The 16,839-nt window shown below is 35.3% G+C and overlaps 3 protein-coding genes across 5 annotated transcripts in view; all 3 read right to left on the minus strand.

The window, feature by feature from the left end:
• Nucleotides 1-748: 748 nt before the first annotated feature.
• On the minus strand, nt 749-2,310 carry LOC116164674 (methyltransferase-like protein 25). Its single transcript, XM_031478873.1, has one exon. The coding sequence runs from the start codon at nt 2,280-2,282 to the stop codon at nt 882-884; it is 1,401 nt and encodes a 466-aa protein (XP_031334733.1). The 5' UTR covers nt 2,283-2,310; the 3' UTR covers nt 749-881.
• Nucleotides 2,258-3,040, minus strand: LOC116164675 (protein LTO1 homolog). Its single transcript, XM_031478874.1, has 2 exons — nt 2,749-3,040; nt 2,258-2,702 (listed from the first exon to the last, which is right to left on the minus strand). Exons 1-2 carry the CDS (start codon nt 2,759-2,761, stop codon nt 2,290-2,292), a joined length of 426 nt encoding a protein of 141 aa, XP_031334734.1. The 5' UTR covers nt 2,762-3,040; the 3' UTR covers nt 2,258-2,289.
• A 2,690-nt stretch (nt 3,041-5,730) lies between these two features.
• Nucleotides 5,731-16,839, minus strand: part of LOC116162765 (hexokinase type 2) — an 80,859-nt gene continuing 69,750 nt past the window's right edge. For 2 of the 3 annotated variants that reach the window (XM_031476463.1, XM_031476461.1), the window contains exons 2-9: nt 8,045-8,207; nt 7,851-7,990; nt 7,583-7,798; nt 7,423-7,522; nt 7,031-7,223; nt 6,771-6,976; nt 6,491-6,717; nt 5,731-6,441 (exon numbers count right to left, since the gene is read on the minus strand). In XM_031476463.1, coding sequence (XP_031332323.1) covers nt 6,361-6,441; nt 6,491-6,717; nt 6,771-6,976; nt 7,031-7,223; nt 7,423-7,522; nt 7,583-7,798; nt 7,851-7,990; nt 8,045-8,207 — 1,326 coding nt within the window. In that variant the 3' untranslated portion in view covers nt 5,731-6,360. Of the gene's footprint in view, nt 6,442-6,490; nt 6,718-6,770; nt 6,977-7,030; nt 7,224-7,422; nt 7,523-7,582; nt 7,799-7,850; nt 7,991-8,044; nt 8,208-15,254; nt 15,428-16,839 lie in introns of those variants that run through there. The other variant, XM_031476462.1, reaches the window with a different exon arrangement.

The following is a 16,839-nucleotide window of genomic DNA, read 5'->3' on the forward strand; positions in this document are numbered from 1 at the left end:
TGGTGCCCGGGCGGTCAACCAAATTTGCGCCCTCTTCCTCTACGAGTAAAAAATAAAAGGGGAGAACCTTGCATTAAAAGGGGACGAGACGGAAATGGACAAAAAGGAAGTTATAAGAGTGCGAGAAGAGTGGGGAGAAACGCGTCATTATTGGCAGTGGTGTAATAAAACAAAACTGACATCGTCTCTTCTGTTTTATCATAAGTCAAGTCGACATAACTGACCAGCGCAAAGGAAGTGATATGATGACGACTTCCGTCGCGTGTTATGCTATTTCCCACCACCGTTATATTCTCTCCTCTTATTTTTTACTCATAGCTCTTCCCCCATTTTGCAAAGTCACCGGAGCCATATGTACACAAGGCGCTAAAGAAAAGCAATTAAATGTCAAAAATTTTGAATAACTTGAAAACCTTTGATGCTAGGTATAGGGAAACCGGAAATGGGGTATCAAACGAAGTCACGTAGATTTCGAAAATGCAGTGTTATTTTAAATAGAGCACTTTCTTTAGAAAGTTGCCATCCATATCCGGTAAAACCGGAAATGAAACAATCATGATTATATTTTCTTTCGATAGATTATGAAAAAATATTTGGTCTGCAAATTTTCAGATATAAATAATTAATGGAAGTCAGTACAGCCTGTATACTTCATGAGAACTGTCGATTGCAGATTCCTATGGGATAGGCAACTGTATTCACATTTTCTTACGCCAGCATTATGCACATGCGTATAAAGAAGACATGGTAACTTAGATCATATATATTTAAGTAAAACCGTTACAACCGTTTTAATACAAATCAAATTTTATCTATATAAACTATCTACATAAAAACAAATACAATATGAACACAATGTATATCTCACACCATACCAATGATTATCGTTTCAAGCTAATGAGTGCGTAACACCGTGGAGAAATTATAGGATCAAATAACTGGGTCAAAAATGCATTTGCATGTCCATTCTCATGCAAAAATAGCAATCTATCCAAAAGTATAATAGCTTCAATTAATGGCGCTAGCATACAACGTAAAAGATAGAATACATATAATTGATTTTCATATGTTTCATACTCATGATACACTTTCATTAACTCATCATTTGAAAGATCAAGTTTAACATTTATATTTTTTAAACAGATGTGCACATATTCCACAAAGTTCTCGCATTTCTTTTTAACTTTTCCCACTTGACGCTTACTCTTACAAATATTATACTTTTCTAAAATGACTTCCAAGACTGATCTATAAAACAATATCTTACTAGGCAGCTCCTTTCTATTCAAAATGCGATCTACTGGCTGAGCCGACAGCATCAGAGCGATATGTCCTAATTTGAAACGTTTATTTCTAAGATGCGCACTCAAGGGAAAGCCAAAACTATGCGTTGATTTGGAATTAACACTTTCGAATTCCTCATTTAGTAAATTATAACAACATGAAACATTGCAAAGGGTTTTGAGATTATTATTTCTGTTGTACATTTTTATACAAGCAGCGGCCAAATCTCCGCATGTATGTAAACCTACTAATCCAAAATTTGTACTTCGCTGCAAAAATATGTCACTAATAAGCTGTTCAAAATCTGTGTCTTCTGTAACAAATTGTGTTACCTGTTTATACAAATGGTCAATTTTAGTTAAGTTGTCTTCCGTTTTAGATGGCAAAGATTTATAAGGATTATGCTGAAAACCTTTCCAAGCTTTTTCTAGTAAACGTGCTCTTTTAATAGCACCATCTGTGTGAAGTAGGGAGGAGTCAACGCCTAGCACAGGAATTTGATGATGTAAGGCCAATAACGAACTTAAGTAGCCCTTCCCGCAACCTACATCTATTATGTGTGTCGTTTTACTAATATTATAAATTGTGGCTACAACTTTTGTTAATAATTCAATTTCATGAGACTTCTTTTCTGTTACAAACACTTTTAGTTTTAAACTTTCTACATCACCGCCGCCCCATTCAAAAAACTTTCTATGTAAGTCTGATTGACTTAAACACACCATGCTCAAATTATACAGTTGGCAAGATTTAGCTCGATTTATGTAATCATTTAAATGAAAGGCACAAGGGTTAGGTGTCCCCTTTAAAAGAATATCAATTGCATTATCACAGCCAATGTTACAAATATCATTTTGTAAAGGCAATGGAACCGATGTTTTATACCTAGAATTTATAAAATAATCCACCATATGACTGTTAACAAGAGGAAGTAGTGGTTCTAATATTAAAATTAGGTTGTCGATCTCTTTCTTTATACAATTTAGGGAGGGTAACATGTCTCATTCAAAATGTGACTTTGCTAGATTCCGGATAGCTTGCATTAACCTTCAGTAAGGAACACACTTTTCTAAATTGTGACCTAATATCATCTAATAATTTTAAAATATCTACAGTCTCAGAATTATGTTTTGGATATGTCTCAATTAAATGTTGCAAGGCTATTAAATGTTTAAATTTCTTATCGTTCGCCTGCTTGTTTTTAATACTCTTCAAATGGTTCTCAACCACACCGAGGTAGTAACCCAATTCCGCTCCGATTTCTGCTCCTCTATGATATCCTAAATGGTAGCCTTCAATATTTCCATTCAATGTACCAATTCCGTATCCCTCCTCATAGCCTTTCTTATTTAACAGTTCTTCGCTTAACAGTATATCGCTAAATACATCGTTTATATCTTTATCCGTACTATCCGAAACTACAAATAAAATCTTGTAAAATCTGAAATAATGCAATGGAATTACCTGTATGTGGCATGCTCAGCTCAAAGTTGTGGTAGCAAAGCACAAATGAAAAAAAGGAGTCAAGTGTTTTACAGTTTTAGGTTATGTTACAATAATGAATTCGTTTATACAGGGCGTCGTAAAGAAAATAAAAACATTTTGTCCAAATAAAAGCAATACCCAAAATGTTTCGTTTGAGAACCCCGGAAGTTTCAAAGTTTGCGGTTCTTTTTTTTGTCTGTATGGATTAGATTAGGTAATAGTACAGCTCTATACCAAAATATACTGCATTTTGTGATACCAAGGGGACAGCTGTTCCTTAGAACCATGGTATAATCTTAGAACCATTTAGACGATTTGGCCCGAAGAACACGTGACATTTCCCGGTAGATTTTAGAGGGGGTGGGGGTGATTAATTGCAAAATTTTTGAATTTCGTGTAAGGTGTCTAGATTTATGTTTTTGGGGTCAGGAAATTCATTTATGATAACAAAAATAACCCACGGGCATCGGAAGTGCTTCATCTTACCATAATTTCTGATGACGTCACGCGCAGTGAAAACCAATATTTTCCAAAGGTTTAATACCTATATGAATTTATAATATTTTATTTAATTAAAAAAAATACACATTAACAAAACAAAAACAGAAGATACGTCGTTAATACATGTAGGTACAAAATGTAGGTACCTAAGGCTATGAAAGATCGATTACTTCGAAATAAAAATTGACTCGTTGTACTCGTATGTACACAGTCCATGTTTCCGGCGCTGTTACATTAAATGTTCAATACTTCCCAAGCCGAAGGAAGCCATTAGTGTTTTATCCTCGTCGCCAATGTTAAACATACCCGCTTTATTGTAAATAATTTATTACCTTTAAAACTAATTCTGGAAAATTCACGTTAGTTTGACAACTCACAACTGTTTTCTAATGTATCTATAGGATTCAACTACCCAATACACAACAGAAAGACAGTAATTACTACAATGTTGCTAAAATAAGACGACACATTTTATTTTTTATTTTAAGCAATTGTTGAATTTTAAAGTACCAGTCGCTGTAAAACTGCTCCTCTTCTTTCAATATTGAAAGTTTTGTTATTTAAAATCCAATATTGCCTCCAGGAATCATTCTCAAAGCTACCAAATTTCGTCAAAATCAGAAATTTTATTTATCCCCAATTAGGGCTGCGCCCTTTCTTGGTAGGGATTTTGAAAAAAATTTGCAAAATCGGAAAGGGTATACCCAACAAGACTGGTACACTAGTCAAAGTAGGTGTAGGTACATTTCGATCGAAGTACCTACCTACTCGAAGTACTATAGTCGAAGTACTCTAAGTACTTGAAGTAGTAGTTGAAGAAGTACCTTTCGAAGTAGTACGGAAGAAAGAATCGCGATGATGATTGGGTATGCGCATATCACATGACCTTTGTCTGCACTGGAGCAATAGAACGACAGCCAGAATGGAGTCAAAGTACCTTTCGAAGTAGTTGACAGGCCGTCTTTAGCAAATGCGAGGCCTGGAGCGAAACATTTAAGCGGGGCCTTTTTGAACAATGATTACTGGAGGAGTCCTCCCTCGAACATTTTTGCAAAATTACATACTTGCGAAGTCGTCATTTTAAGCACTTTGCATGACTGTCACGCGGCGAAAGGGAGGGGAGATCATGCAAGAATGACTCACTCACAGGCACGCGCGAGCACGAGCGCGAGGCTCGGGCTTCGTTACCCGTCACGGCCGTCACCCCACCAAACGATGTTTTGCATTTGCATTCTTTTGTTCGCGAGTAATGACTATCTCCAAAGACTATCCTCCTATCTCGTACAAATGAGAATCTCGTTCGTAGGTTTGTTAATTAATCAATAATAATTGAACGGGTAAGCAGAGAGATACTTTAGGCACGTATGTCTGTACATTATTATATTATTTTCATTCAACCAAAACGTTTGCTTATTTTTGGGCGAAAATAAAGCCTCGTGCTTACGAGGCCTTTTCAGCGCGGGGCCTAGAGCGGCCACTCCACTCGCTCCACCCTAAGGACGGCTCTGGTAGTTGAAGTAGTTCGGAAAAATGCTGTTCAACAGTGCCCGCGCATGCACACATTAGATGATTTTTTGTCCGGGTCGGTGCAATAGAACTGTGAGAACAGAGTCGAAGTACTTACTTCACAAGTACCTACTAAGAGTACTTTGAAGAAGTTGAAGTAGGTGTGCATATTTTGGTGAGGTGGACCAAAACCTTCAAAAACGCGCCACCAGTCTTTGTTGGTAAGAAAAAAATTAAAGAAGGTATGCAAATTTCATCACTTTTTTGAGGGTGGCTCCCAAACGATACACGTTGGACCCCGGTTTATTTGGAAAAAGTGCTTGCTTTGATCCTCTCTACCTACCAACTAATTTTTAGCTTCCTAGTGCTAGCTAGGTGGCTATTGCGATCACCGTTTTTTAGACATCATAAAATTTCATGAAATGTCGACGTTTTAGATCATTTTAAGCAACTTTTAAAAAATTTCATTTTTTTCCGTCTGTATGTATGTGCGTACGTCCGTACGTGTGTACGTTGGCAATTTTCTGAATTAACGGCTCGACGGATTTTGTTCAAATTTTGGATATTTGTATATTAGGCACACTGAAACGAAAAATAACAAGCCGGATTTTTGAAAAGATAGTTTTAACTTATTATTTTTTTAAGACACTCTTCTAAAAGCACTATTTTCAGGAAGCTCTTCTGTCAAGAATTTGGCAACTGGTTTTTTTATAGGTACTTATATGTATCACCTCACTGGCTGCTACTTATATAATGCTTCCTCACATTATAAATGATAGATCAATGAGAGAAGCGGTTTAGGTTAATAAACGTGATGCATAATTTTTATCAAAGAAATATATTGAGGGAAAAGAATTTTCCTTTATAGCTAGATCTTAAACTATTTTTTTATATTTCCGAAATCTTATCACTTATTTATAATTTAATAATTTGCACATAACAAATTGCAAATAATGAGTGACGATAGTATTTTTCTATTAAGTACCGATACAAAGTATATAAAATAAGAGATTAGAAATCTAGAACGAAGTAAGTACTATAAAGTGTGACGTACACATTAACAAAATTCTTAAAAATTCTAAACTATTTTGAAATACATATCAGGTTAAGAGTATTCCACCACGTAAGGAAAATATACACATTTGTGTATTGTCTACGCTACTGCAATAAAATTACCCACAAATTAAAATCTACAGTACCACAAAACGTTATCAATAGATAATTAAAATTTCTAAATATTTCTATAAAAACTTTGTATATACAGTAACCACTACTATGATGCATATAATTTTATCCTATTTATAGTTTTATACAAAAAAGTTTAATTCTCAGAATCAAAATATAGGTACTTTAGTTTTTTCACTAAAAAAGGCGCCCTAGCAGTTTAATAAATTAAAAATTGCATTATTTAAAATTACAAGAAAGGCAATATGTACAATAAAATAGTACATTATCTAAGAGTTATTCGTTTTAGACACCTTTGATAACAATCGTAGCTAGGCTTTTATGTGTGCCTAAAATGCAGTCTATAGGAACGCAAACTTATCTATAATATTTACACGGCTAAGTACGATCATTCTGTGTTCACCGCCGTTTTCGACAAGCCACCGCAGCTACAAGCGCGGCACCACGACCGCTGCCATCCTCGGATAACATTAAATCAAACTGAAATCGAACCGATTATACACAAAATTTGTTTCTCAAGTTAACTTACTGTGATGTTAGGATTAACTAATTCCGAAATTTTTTCCATCATAAGATTGTGGAAATGTGGATGGTACCTGTATACTGAACCATCAATTCCGACTGTGACACGTGGTTCATTCATTTTGTTTAAAAGTGTCGCAATACCACACGAAACTAGATGAGCAGCTCGTTTTGATATACATTCACATACATATCGTACATTGACAAAATCTTGTTCTGTGGCATGTTTAATGTCTACAATTGACTTACTTTAGTTTGAAATATGATGGGAGGCGATAAATACTTACGAAGTTCTTCTAAAATTTCCTTACAATTGGCATAGCTACCTGGTGGATCGGACTCTATTTCCGATACATATTTCGTATAGAACCGCCCTCTAGTGAATAGAAGTTCAGATCCTTTTCCTCCAAACAAAAGTCCCTCCTTAGTAAACCTCTCCAATGCTAAACGCACTAGTTCGCCCATATACATGCCGGAAATCATTTTTTCGTGTCTAGAAAATTAACCACTGAAGTACAACTACTTGAGACAAATTTTAATAACTTACAACTGCTTGCCTGGATTTATGGAGAATTTATCAACGGAACGATCGTACTCACTTCGAGCAAAATCTAATGCACCATCGTCACCAAATGCGCCCCACTCTGTATTGACAAGCACTTCTCCAGAGCCATTGTTCTGGTCATCAAAGAGTTCGCAATTTTTTTGTTTTTCAACATAGCATGCATTACTACCAGTTCCTGTAAAGAGTATTGCGTTTTTTAGAAGACATAGTGATCAAATATTAGTTTCAGGTTTAAATCTGCCAAAAGTAATTTTTCGTGTTTATTTTTTTATAAAAATTACGTTCGAGCGTTGATTCAGTTGACATGAACTTCAAGCATTGTTTAAAACAATGCTTCAAGCAATATTTTAGAATTATCAATTTTTAAAACTTACCAACAATAAGTCCAATTTTGCAGTTATGATTCTTCCATGCGCACGACATGAGGGTTCCAGTAGTATCGTTCAACACGGCGGTAATGTCTATCTTAATATCCTTTTAATAACAGAAATATAAATTAGTATTAGTCCGATTCTAATGCAAAAAGATACTCACCCCACGTCTGTTAATGGCATCTTCTAGCAACTTTACTACATCATTCCCCACCACGCCCGAGCAGTTAAATCCCTTTGTCCAACGTTCCAACCGTCCTTTTGTGAGTCCCAATTGAGTGAGTGGAAAACTGAATGTAAAACCTAATGGCAATGTTTCATCCATAACTTTCTCTTCCTTCATGAATTTGGCCATACAATCAGCTATGTGATCAAAAAGCTAAAACACGTAGCAATTAATTAAACAAAAATAGGATATATTTTCGGCTTACTTGCTCTCCAGATCCCAACATAATATGTTGCGGAATTGCGAAAATTTTGGAACGCATTTCGAAGTGGCTTTCACTTAATTCAATTAATAACACTCTAAAATTGGTTCCGCCCAAATCTAGTGCCAAAAATTTTCCTTTTTCTGTAATTGGAAATGTATTAAAACGCGCTTAGATTTTTCTAAAATAAACTTTACCTGTTCCATTTGGCAAATCTTGAACGTACGTGACGAAACACTTCACAATGGCACTGTTATGTGTTTGCGTCCCGAGACCTCTGTTCAAATTTTCCAATAGCTTCTGCATGATCTCCTTGCATTGGGCATCTGTGTAAACCAATTCTCTGCATTGCTCCCGAATCTGAAAATCGTTCATGTTAGTTTTCTGTAATTTTATTTTGCATTAGAATAACCGTTTGAGTGTTTTCGCACAATAGAATAAAGCAATTCAATTTTCCAAGAATCACTGCAAGTGAGGAAATTAAACGAGGCGCCAGACTAAAGTGGTGACAGTAAGTACAGTAACACAAAGTTAATATTGGTTGTTATTTTGTTGAATCGTATTTTGATGTGTGAAATGGACTTAATTAGTACCTGGCCTCAGTTTTGCAATTCTCACATTAACTAACGCCAAGCGTGTGCAACAGTGCAATTCCGGGAATATTGAATTATGCATATACTATTTAATGCATTTATAAATAAAGTCGTTACATGGAGAAAGGCGATAAGCAATAGAGCAGCGCATATTGTTATTTGATAAGTTCATTAAAATATTTTGCAAATTAGTAAATGAAGGTTATAGGTTCTAAAGATTTAATTAACGTGGTAATTTTATACACATTGATACTGTTGTCATGCAGATAATTCGATATTAAAAGTGGGCTTTGAACTCCAAAGTAAGGCACTGGGCACACACTGCTAGTGTTCAACATTATGTGTGAGCAGAAGACAGTCCTCTAGAGAATACTTTTATCTATGCTCCAAAAAAAGAACTAAGTACCTATTTGAAGTAAACCTATCTATAACTATTAATTAATTGTATTTATTGTTTATAAATACAATGCACCCTACTTCCATTCAAAATAAGTGGTGTGATCACACAAAAATGTCCTGCAACTCTGATAAGGAATATTCTGTATGAATACTCATACTCAGTCTCAGTAATACTTACTTATAATTTCGTTTCAATACCATCATGTAAGTCATGAATCATTTATATATACTTGTACAAGTACAACTCTGTATAGTAAAGCATGTTATGGAACACACACACCAACATTTAATTTAATGAATGTCAAGTCACCTAATAGGCTAATATTATACAAACCTGAAAGCCAAGACAACGACTTTAATAACAGCAGCGCTTAGCAATAATTGACTGCCCTAATTCATAATTTTATATACTTGGTATACAGGTTTTTCAAGTCCAAGTCTAAAGTGGTTAGGTTTTTCATATTGTGCGATGTCTACAAGTAGGTAATTGAAAATATTAGGCACCTTTTATACTTCAAACAACTACTTAGAAGACATAAGGTATCATACATAACGAAAACGCGAATTCAAACACAACAAAAATAAAGGTAGGTAATATTCAACTAGAACCGAGTAGAACTTAGAAGTAGACATAGAGATTTCTTATGTCTACTTTCAAATGATAAAGTCTTCTGAAGGACGCCTAATTTTATGCAACCAAAATAACTTCTTGAAACAAATAAAGATCGGGCTGTCATATTAGTTATAAATTTGAATATTTTTGTTTTTGCTTCACAGAAAATAAATCTTTTAAGCTCCTTTAACTGTTACCGGCACTATACCAATTGGAAATATCAACTTTTTCTTTAGTTGAATACATCGCACACGAAAGAAAATTAGAATACGGAAGTCAAAGCGATAATATTCAAATTAATTAATACGACAGGCAGATCTTCATTTGTTGTAGGTAGTTATTTTGGTTGCATAAAGTTAGGCGTCCTTCAAAAGACTTTTTACCATTTAAAAGTAGGCATAGGAAATTCCTATAGGAAATCCCTATGTCTACTTCTACATGAGTATCACTGTATAATATGTTTGTTTGGAATTTGAAATAGTACAGTACAAGTACAAGCCTCGGTACAAGGTATAAATACGTACAATCAGATTGTGTAAAACCTGATGAGTGTCAAAAATTCGGTAATTTGAGCAAAATCTTTGATATCGATATCATAAACCCTATCTTTGCACACTAATCGCTTAATGCAAGACTGCCAGTATGGATTAATGGTAGGTACATCTACATAATTCTAAACATTAAACTGTGTTGATTTTTGTCACTTTGTAAGAGATAAGAATAAACTACTCTCCTTTTCCAACATGCCGTTTACGTTATACAACATAATACATAGGAAGTCCGAGGGAAGTCCGAGAGGAAGTCGTTATAGACAATAGGTATAAGTATGTATAATCATTGTATATATCATACCGGGTGAATATTTCCAAACCGAACATAGGGAATTAACATGGGGATGGGAAAAAGGTTTTTTGTAGATAGTTGCTCCCCATGTTAACTTAGAGGGTTTATAATGATACCAATCGCAAGAAGATTTTTTCTTCGTCTAATGATATACGAATTAAGGTTCATTTTCAGGTGTATTTCTCATTCAAAAATTCGGGCAATAAATCCACTTACCAAAATCATGTTAAGCCAATTTAATTTAATTTAAGCAGATTCAAACGTCGAAATCAATATCAGTTTATGACAACTGCATTAATTTATTTGTAAAATGCCGTTCACTGAGGAAAACAACGTTTACAGCGGAAATATTTACTCTACTGCGCGGTATTTGTTTTCCGTGCATTGAGCGTCTCATTCTGTCTGTGTGAAAACATATTTCAATTCTTTAGGAAATTTCCATGGCTTAACATGATTTTGCCTCGGATTTTGCTAATTGGACTTATTGCCGAATTTTCGATAAAATAATGAGAAATACACCTGAGAATAAACTAATTCGTATATCATTAGATTAGAAAAAATTCTTCTTTTGATTGGTGTCATTACCTATAAGCCCTCTAAGTTAACATGGGCAGCAACGATCTGCAAAAAACGTTTTTCCCTAGGTTTTTCCCATGTTAATTGCCTATGTTCGGTTACACTCATTTAAGAATGACCATTTGGATCAACCTAGTGGATCCATCAGTATCTCGATCAGTATTTTGAACGACCAAAGAGGGGTCCTTCGCACTGCTGTACAATTAAGGTAACAATTTTCTTGTATTTAAGACAGTAATAAACCGATCTCTATAAGAGTTTGGAGATTTGAATTTTTATCAGTTAAATTAGTAAGGAAAAACTCCGGAAAGCTCTTAAAGATTTGAGTAATTCTCTTTAACCATGTAAATAACAATCAATTTGCTGCACAGAGTGGTCAAATTCGTGGCTCACCATTGAAATCTCCGTAACGGTGAAAGACGCATTAATTGTAGGTTAAATGGAGGCAAAGTTACCTGATGTCTTAGTTATTTTCAAATATTTTTAAAAAATTGCAAATGTTTTTTTTGCGCGATCGGTCATTTCTGACTATTTACCATGGGTGTTTCCATGACAGTAGGTAGAATTTACCAGTTGCTATGATTACGACGACGTCAAAATTACTTACCGATCTAAAAACAGAACAGTAATAGTACATTATATATCAAGGTAGAGAAGTCCACTATTATTGCCTGAGCACCAAGATTACATCTCGAGGCGCTTGCGCCGAGGGGTGAAAGGTGCGAAGGCAATAATAGACTTCTCTACCGTGGTATATATACTATTTTTTTCACTACTAGCACTTGAAATCCTCTAAATTAACATATTATATTGATAAGAGAGTTAACGGTTGGACAGAATTGTTTTTTTCTTAATTTAACATGTCAATCAAGTACGTGGAAGTACAAGTCAAACAGGCCGTATTTTGTTCTGTCATTGAGATTTTTCAAAGAGTAATTTCGTTCGAATTTTTCAAAATGTGATAATTTTAGGTATGTAATTTCTCTGGAAATTGCGAATGGTGGCAATTATTCGTTTTAGAGAACTTGTCTAAACGTTCATTGAGCGAAATTTCGGGTTGTGTTTTCTAAAAGTGACAGCTCATTATTGACTACTAGTTAATAATAAAAAATTATTAACCACTTTGAACAAATGCCGAGAAAGCCTACTTTACAAGTGGAAAAAAGGTTAATAATCATGTCATCAGACGCTAGTAGTGAAAATAGTACATTATATATCAAGGTAGAGAAGTACAGTATTATTGCCTGAGCACCAAGATTACATCTCGAGGCGCTTGCGCCGAGGGGTGTAAGGTGCGAAGGCAATAATAGACTTCTCTACCGTGGTATATATACTATTTTTTTCACTACTAGCACTTGAAGTCCTCTAAATTAACATAATATATTGATATGAAAGTGAACGGTTGGACAGAAATTTTTGTTTATTAATATAACACATGTCAATCAAGTGTGTGGAAGTACAAGTCAAACAAGCCGTATTTTGTTCTGTCATTGAGATATTTTCAAAGAGTAATTTCGTTCGAATTTTTTCAAAATGTGATAATTTTAGGGATGTAATTTTTCTGGAAATGGCGGATTGTGGCAATTATTCATTTTAGAGAACTTGGCCAAACGTTTATTGAGCGAAATTTCGGGTTGTGTTTTCTAAAAGTGACAGCGTGACAGTTCTCATTATTGACTACTAGTTAATAATGTCCATATTATTAACCACTTTGAACAAATGCCGAGAAAGCCTACTTTACAAGTGGAAAAAAGGTTAATAATCATGTCATCAGACGCTAGTAGTGAAAAAAAATACTTACCGACGCCTTTTTAAAAATCAACAGTCTTACATTACATTTAATCTTTAATTATTGTTAGGTACAATGATTAAACGTACAATTTGTGCTGTTGTTTCCTATAGCAAGACGCTCATAAAGTCATAAAGGAAGTTCAAAGCTAGTAAACTACATCAGACACATGCACATTTTTATGAAATTATTAACTTCAATTTTGACAAATTAACTGGTTACCTAGTGATATACACCATACCACTTCGATCATTTCGATTTATTCTGCTCGTTAATTTCTTAGTGCATATTTATATTGGTTGCATAAATTTAATTTCGATCGCGCAAAAAATTTTATAAGCACGTCGAACGTTAAGGGTTACCGTTCTCAGACAATAATTGGAGTCGTCGCTTCGCTCCTCCTCCAAACAATTGTCTTCGAACGGTAAAAATCCCTTACCGTTCTCCATACTTAATATACTATTAGTCACAAAAAAGGGCAACTTTATCCCCATTTAACCTACACTGCATCTCTCACCGTTACTGAGATCCCATTGGTGAGCCACGAATTTGAAGCACCCAGTACAACACCATAAAATATTCATATAGTTGATATACAATACAGGGTGATTCTTTAGAAGTGATGATCGTTTGAATTTCCCGCAAATCAAAAAATTGTTGATTATAATAATTGATTTAATTACAGTACATCAATGAGACATCATGCATACACCAAATTGTTTACTTATTTCCTTGGCGTGTTTGGTGAATTTTAGCCGTTCATCGTTGATCTTCCCGTGTAATAAAACAGTCACCGCGTATCCTGACAGCATACCGCATGCTAGATTTGATAATTTTCTAAATATTGAATTACGAATTTTTCCATGTTTCACCACCTGCACATTAGTACATGATCGGGTAAAAAATGCCTCCCCCTCCCCTTCTTTTACGGATATACACGTTTTGAAGCTCCAGGAATCCAAATCAATAAAATTTCGATTCTGTCTGTCTGTACTCTCATTTCCGGCTAAATGGCTGAACCGATTGGAACCAAATTTGGTACACATGTTCTTAGACATATAAGAAGAGCTGAATAGTTTTAAGGGAGAATCGCACATGCGCAAGTGTGTAAAACTATCAATTTTTGGCCAGCAGGATTAAAATTCTTGGTTCTGGAACTACCTGTTACCAGCTAGTTGGGAAATGAAAATAGTTTCTTTGTGATGAGTGGACCATTTCCCTACCAATCTGTGAGTTTTAACTAAAACAACTTTTTTATTTATTGATCGATATTGATTTGATGTAATCCAATGTAGCAGACCAAATGGGTTAATCTCTAACGACTCGCCATTACTGTTGTTCTACAAAAAATTAATTTGTATTGATTACTTCCATTTGGAAGACACGAATTTATAACAACAAATAAAGGGGGCACAAAATACGCCGCGGAGCATAGCAAGGCCACAATGTAAAAACACTACGTGATTAAATTAATATACTATTACTCGGAACTAAGAGTCTACCTACGCGTATGGTGCCTGTAACAAAAATAGATAAAACTCGTGTTTTACATTCAAAATTATTTACGTAAAGCTCTCCGTCTACTTAGTGCTCATAAATCTCATTAGAAAGGTACTTTATTCGGAGATTTATTGTATTGCTTGTAAACAATTGTCTGGTCCTCAAGCTCAATCAAACAATTGTTGTCACCTGTGAACTTGTTTTCCAGAAAGTCCTCACGGTCCTAATAGAAAATTTCCAAGTAAAAACAATGCTATTTTTACGCTCTGCAATTACTTATTAATTAGATTAGATATCATGGTCTAGTATAAACATTGTAATTGAAAATTTAATGATGCAATAAAAATGAAACTTGCACAAGTTGTTGAAAGAGAAAAATACAAGCTATTATTCATCTGAATTATTATTGATGTGCAATTCTAATAACACCTACACTACACTGACGTCATGACAAAAATCTAAAAAGTAGGCTGTAGGCATAGAAAATCAATGACTTGTGGTAGACGATCGTTGCGTCGGTCGGTGGCGAAAATGCGCAAAAGCATACCGATGGCGGTGAGCCTATTTCAAAAATTATTCCCATGTTTTTACCCATCCTTAAACGTGCGAAAGGCCTCCGAATTTTAAGAAATGTACATTTTCTGCCACAAAGATAAGATCAAGGTACGGCAAGTGTGGTGTGGTCCTACGTCACCAATCTTGCCGACGGGCGTCACGATGTATGGGAGGGGAAAACGATTGGCACCAGGTGCAAAAAATACTAAAAATCATCTTTTTACATTGGTGCACGCAAGATACATTTTTGCACAATTGCGTATTGTTTAAAATTAACCCAGTAACTATTACAAACGGAAGTTTAAATAATTCCCACATTACGAAACATCCAGAGCGAACATTCCCAAGGTCGTGTAATGGGAAAACCCTCAAAAAAGAATTCTAATTAATAATACATTAGCGAAGGAAGCGCATATCAAGTATGAAACTTCCGGTCGATAACTTTCTATTGATTTCCGTTTGGGAGGCCAACGCTACACACCCTAATAACCGACCAACCCCGGCCAAGCGATTAAAATAAGAATTAAATTGGTACGTACGGTAGACTGAGCTTGTAAATTCCTTTTTAATCCCATCTTTGAAGGTTTGTTGCACTTTTTAAGTTGGTATAAAGTGGTCACTCACTTATCAAGTAAAGCGAAATTCAAATGAGAACTAAACGGTTGGGAAATGTCGGACGCCTTTAATAAAGTTGCGCTCTTTACGTTGCGCGCTCGCGCCAATTCGTTTTATATTTGTGCGGGTGGTGGGAAGAGAGGGGAATTCAGACGAGCCTCTGCACTGCTTCCAACGATTGGTTGTCCTCGAAGGTGTGGTTGTTGGCCTTTGGTTATGTGAAATTCCAGCTACATCGAGTTTTGCATTTTAAATTTATCACCATTTCTAGTCACGTATCCATTCCCCTACCTACCTACTTATGTGGAAACATAAACAGTAGGTAATCGTTATATGCAAAATCGTTTACTTATCACGACAAATAACATTAAGCTTATCTACTGTTCATACATAAGGGTCTAGTACAGTATACGCAAAAATGTTGGGTACCTACAATGAGAAAGGAATCAAAACGGATAACTGTACTTGTCATTGACAATGAAGGATAATCTGTGATCGTACATTTACATGAACGCATTTTTGGCATTATGTATAAATTCACTTCCGAGTGGCCATCTACGTCAAAGTCAACCTACAAATGTACCTATTTAAAATAGAACTGTAAACAACGTAAAGTGCTTGCTTTCACATAGGTTTTCGACGTCAGGTCATTCCGCAGGCAGAGCGCTACTATTTATAGGTCCTATATATTGTCTAGTTAGAAGAAAAGGATCACATATGACTATTTTGCATCGCACAAAAACAAAAATTAGTCAACCGAAGTGAACGTAGTACATACGTACGCCAGAATAATTTCTCATAGAAGTGTCACCCAGTTGCGTAACTAAAATGTCTCAAAGGTACGCAATGAGGACGGGCCCCGACTTAAAAGGGTCCCCGGTACAAAAATTGTAATACGTTTATAAAAAATTCTGGAAAAAATTGAAAATTTCCCGAACTCCTTCAATGTTACGCTTGTGTGAATTATTTACATAAGTATTTTACGTTACTAATGGAAGAGATAAAAAGTTCGTAAAAAAAGCTATTTCGTGTATGTACCTATACTCTGTGCGACTTCATTAATGAACACGCATTTTATTCGATTTCACCATTAACAGGAACACTAGCAAACCGTAGTAGTAGCTAATACTCCTCGCACTCAACAATTGCCGGATTCCCTACGTTTTGGAAGAGCAAGTAGCGCTCACTCGTACCGTTGAGTGAAGGATCTTCACTCAACGCTCGTACCCAAACTACTATCGGCATAGTAATTATGCTACCGGGAAGGTAGAAACCAAATAACACACTTAGTGAATTCGAAAAGCAAAAGAGAGTTAAAAGTTAAAAACGTGGTCACTCGCAACCGACGAAAAGAAGTGCAAGTGACAAATCCATAAACTGTTGTCGCCTTTTGGAAAATGCACTAAAAAGTGCCTACAAGTTTAGACAGAATGCATTAAAAGCCGTGTTCCACTAAAATTCATCGGATAAAAGAACCGAGCAGAAGGAAATTCTGAATCATTGTTCACA

This window comes from Photinus pyralis, unplaced genomic scaffold (genome assembly GCF_008802855.1).
Source record: "Photinus pyralis isolate 1611_PpyrPB1 unplaced genomic scaffold, Ppyr1.3 Ppyr1.4_LG2, whole genome shotgun sequence".
NCBI classification, from domain to species: domain Eukaryota; kingdom Metazoa; phylum Arthropoda; class Insecta; order Coleoptera; family Lampyridae; genus Photinus; species Photinus pyralis.

Bases quoted from the DNA above. Each gene is read 5' to 3' on its own strand.
- LOC116164674 (XM_031478873.1), bottom strand. From the start codon at position 2,282: ATGTTACCCTCCCTAAATTGTATAAAGAAAGAGATCGACAACCTAATT.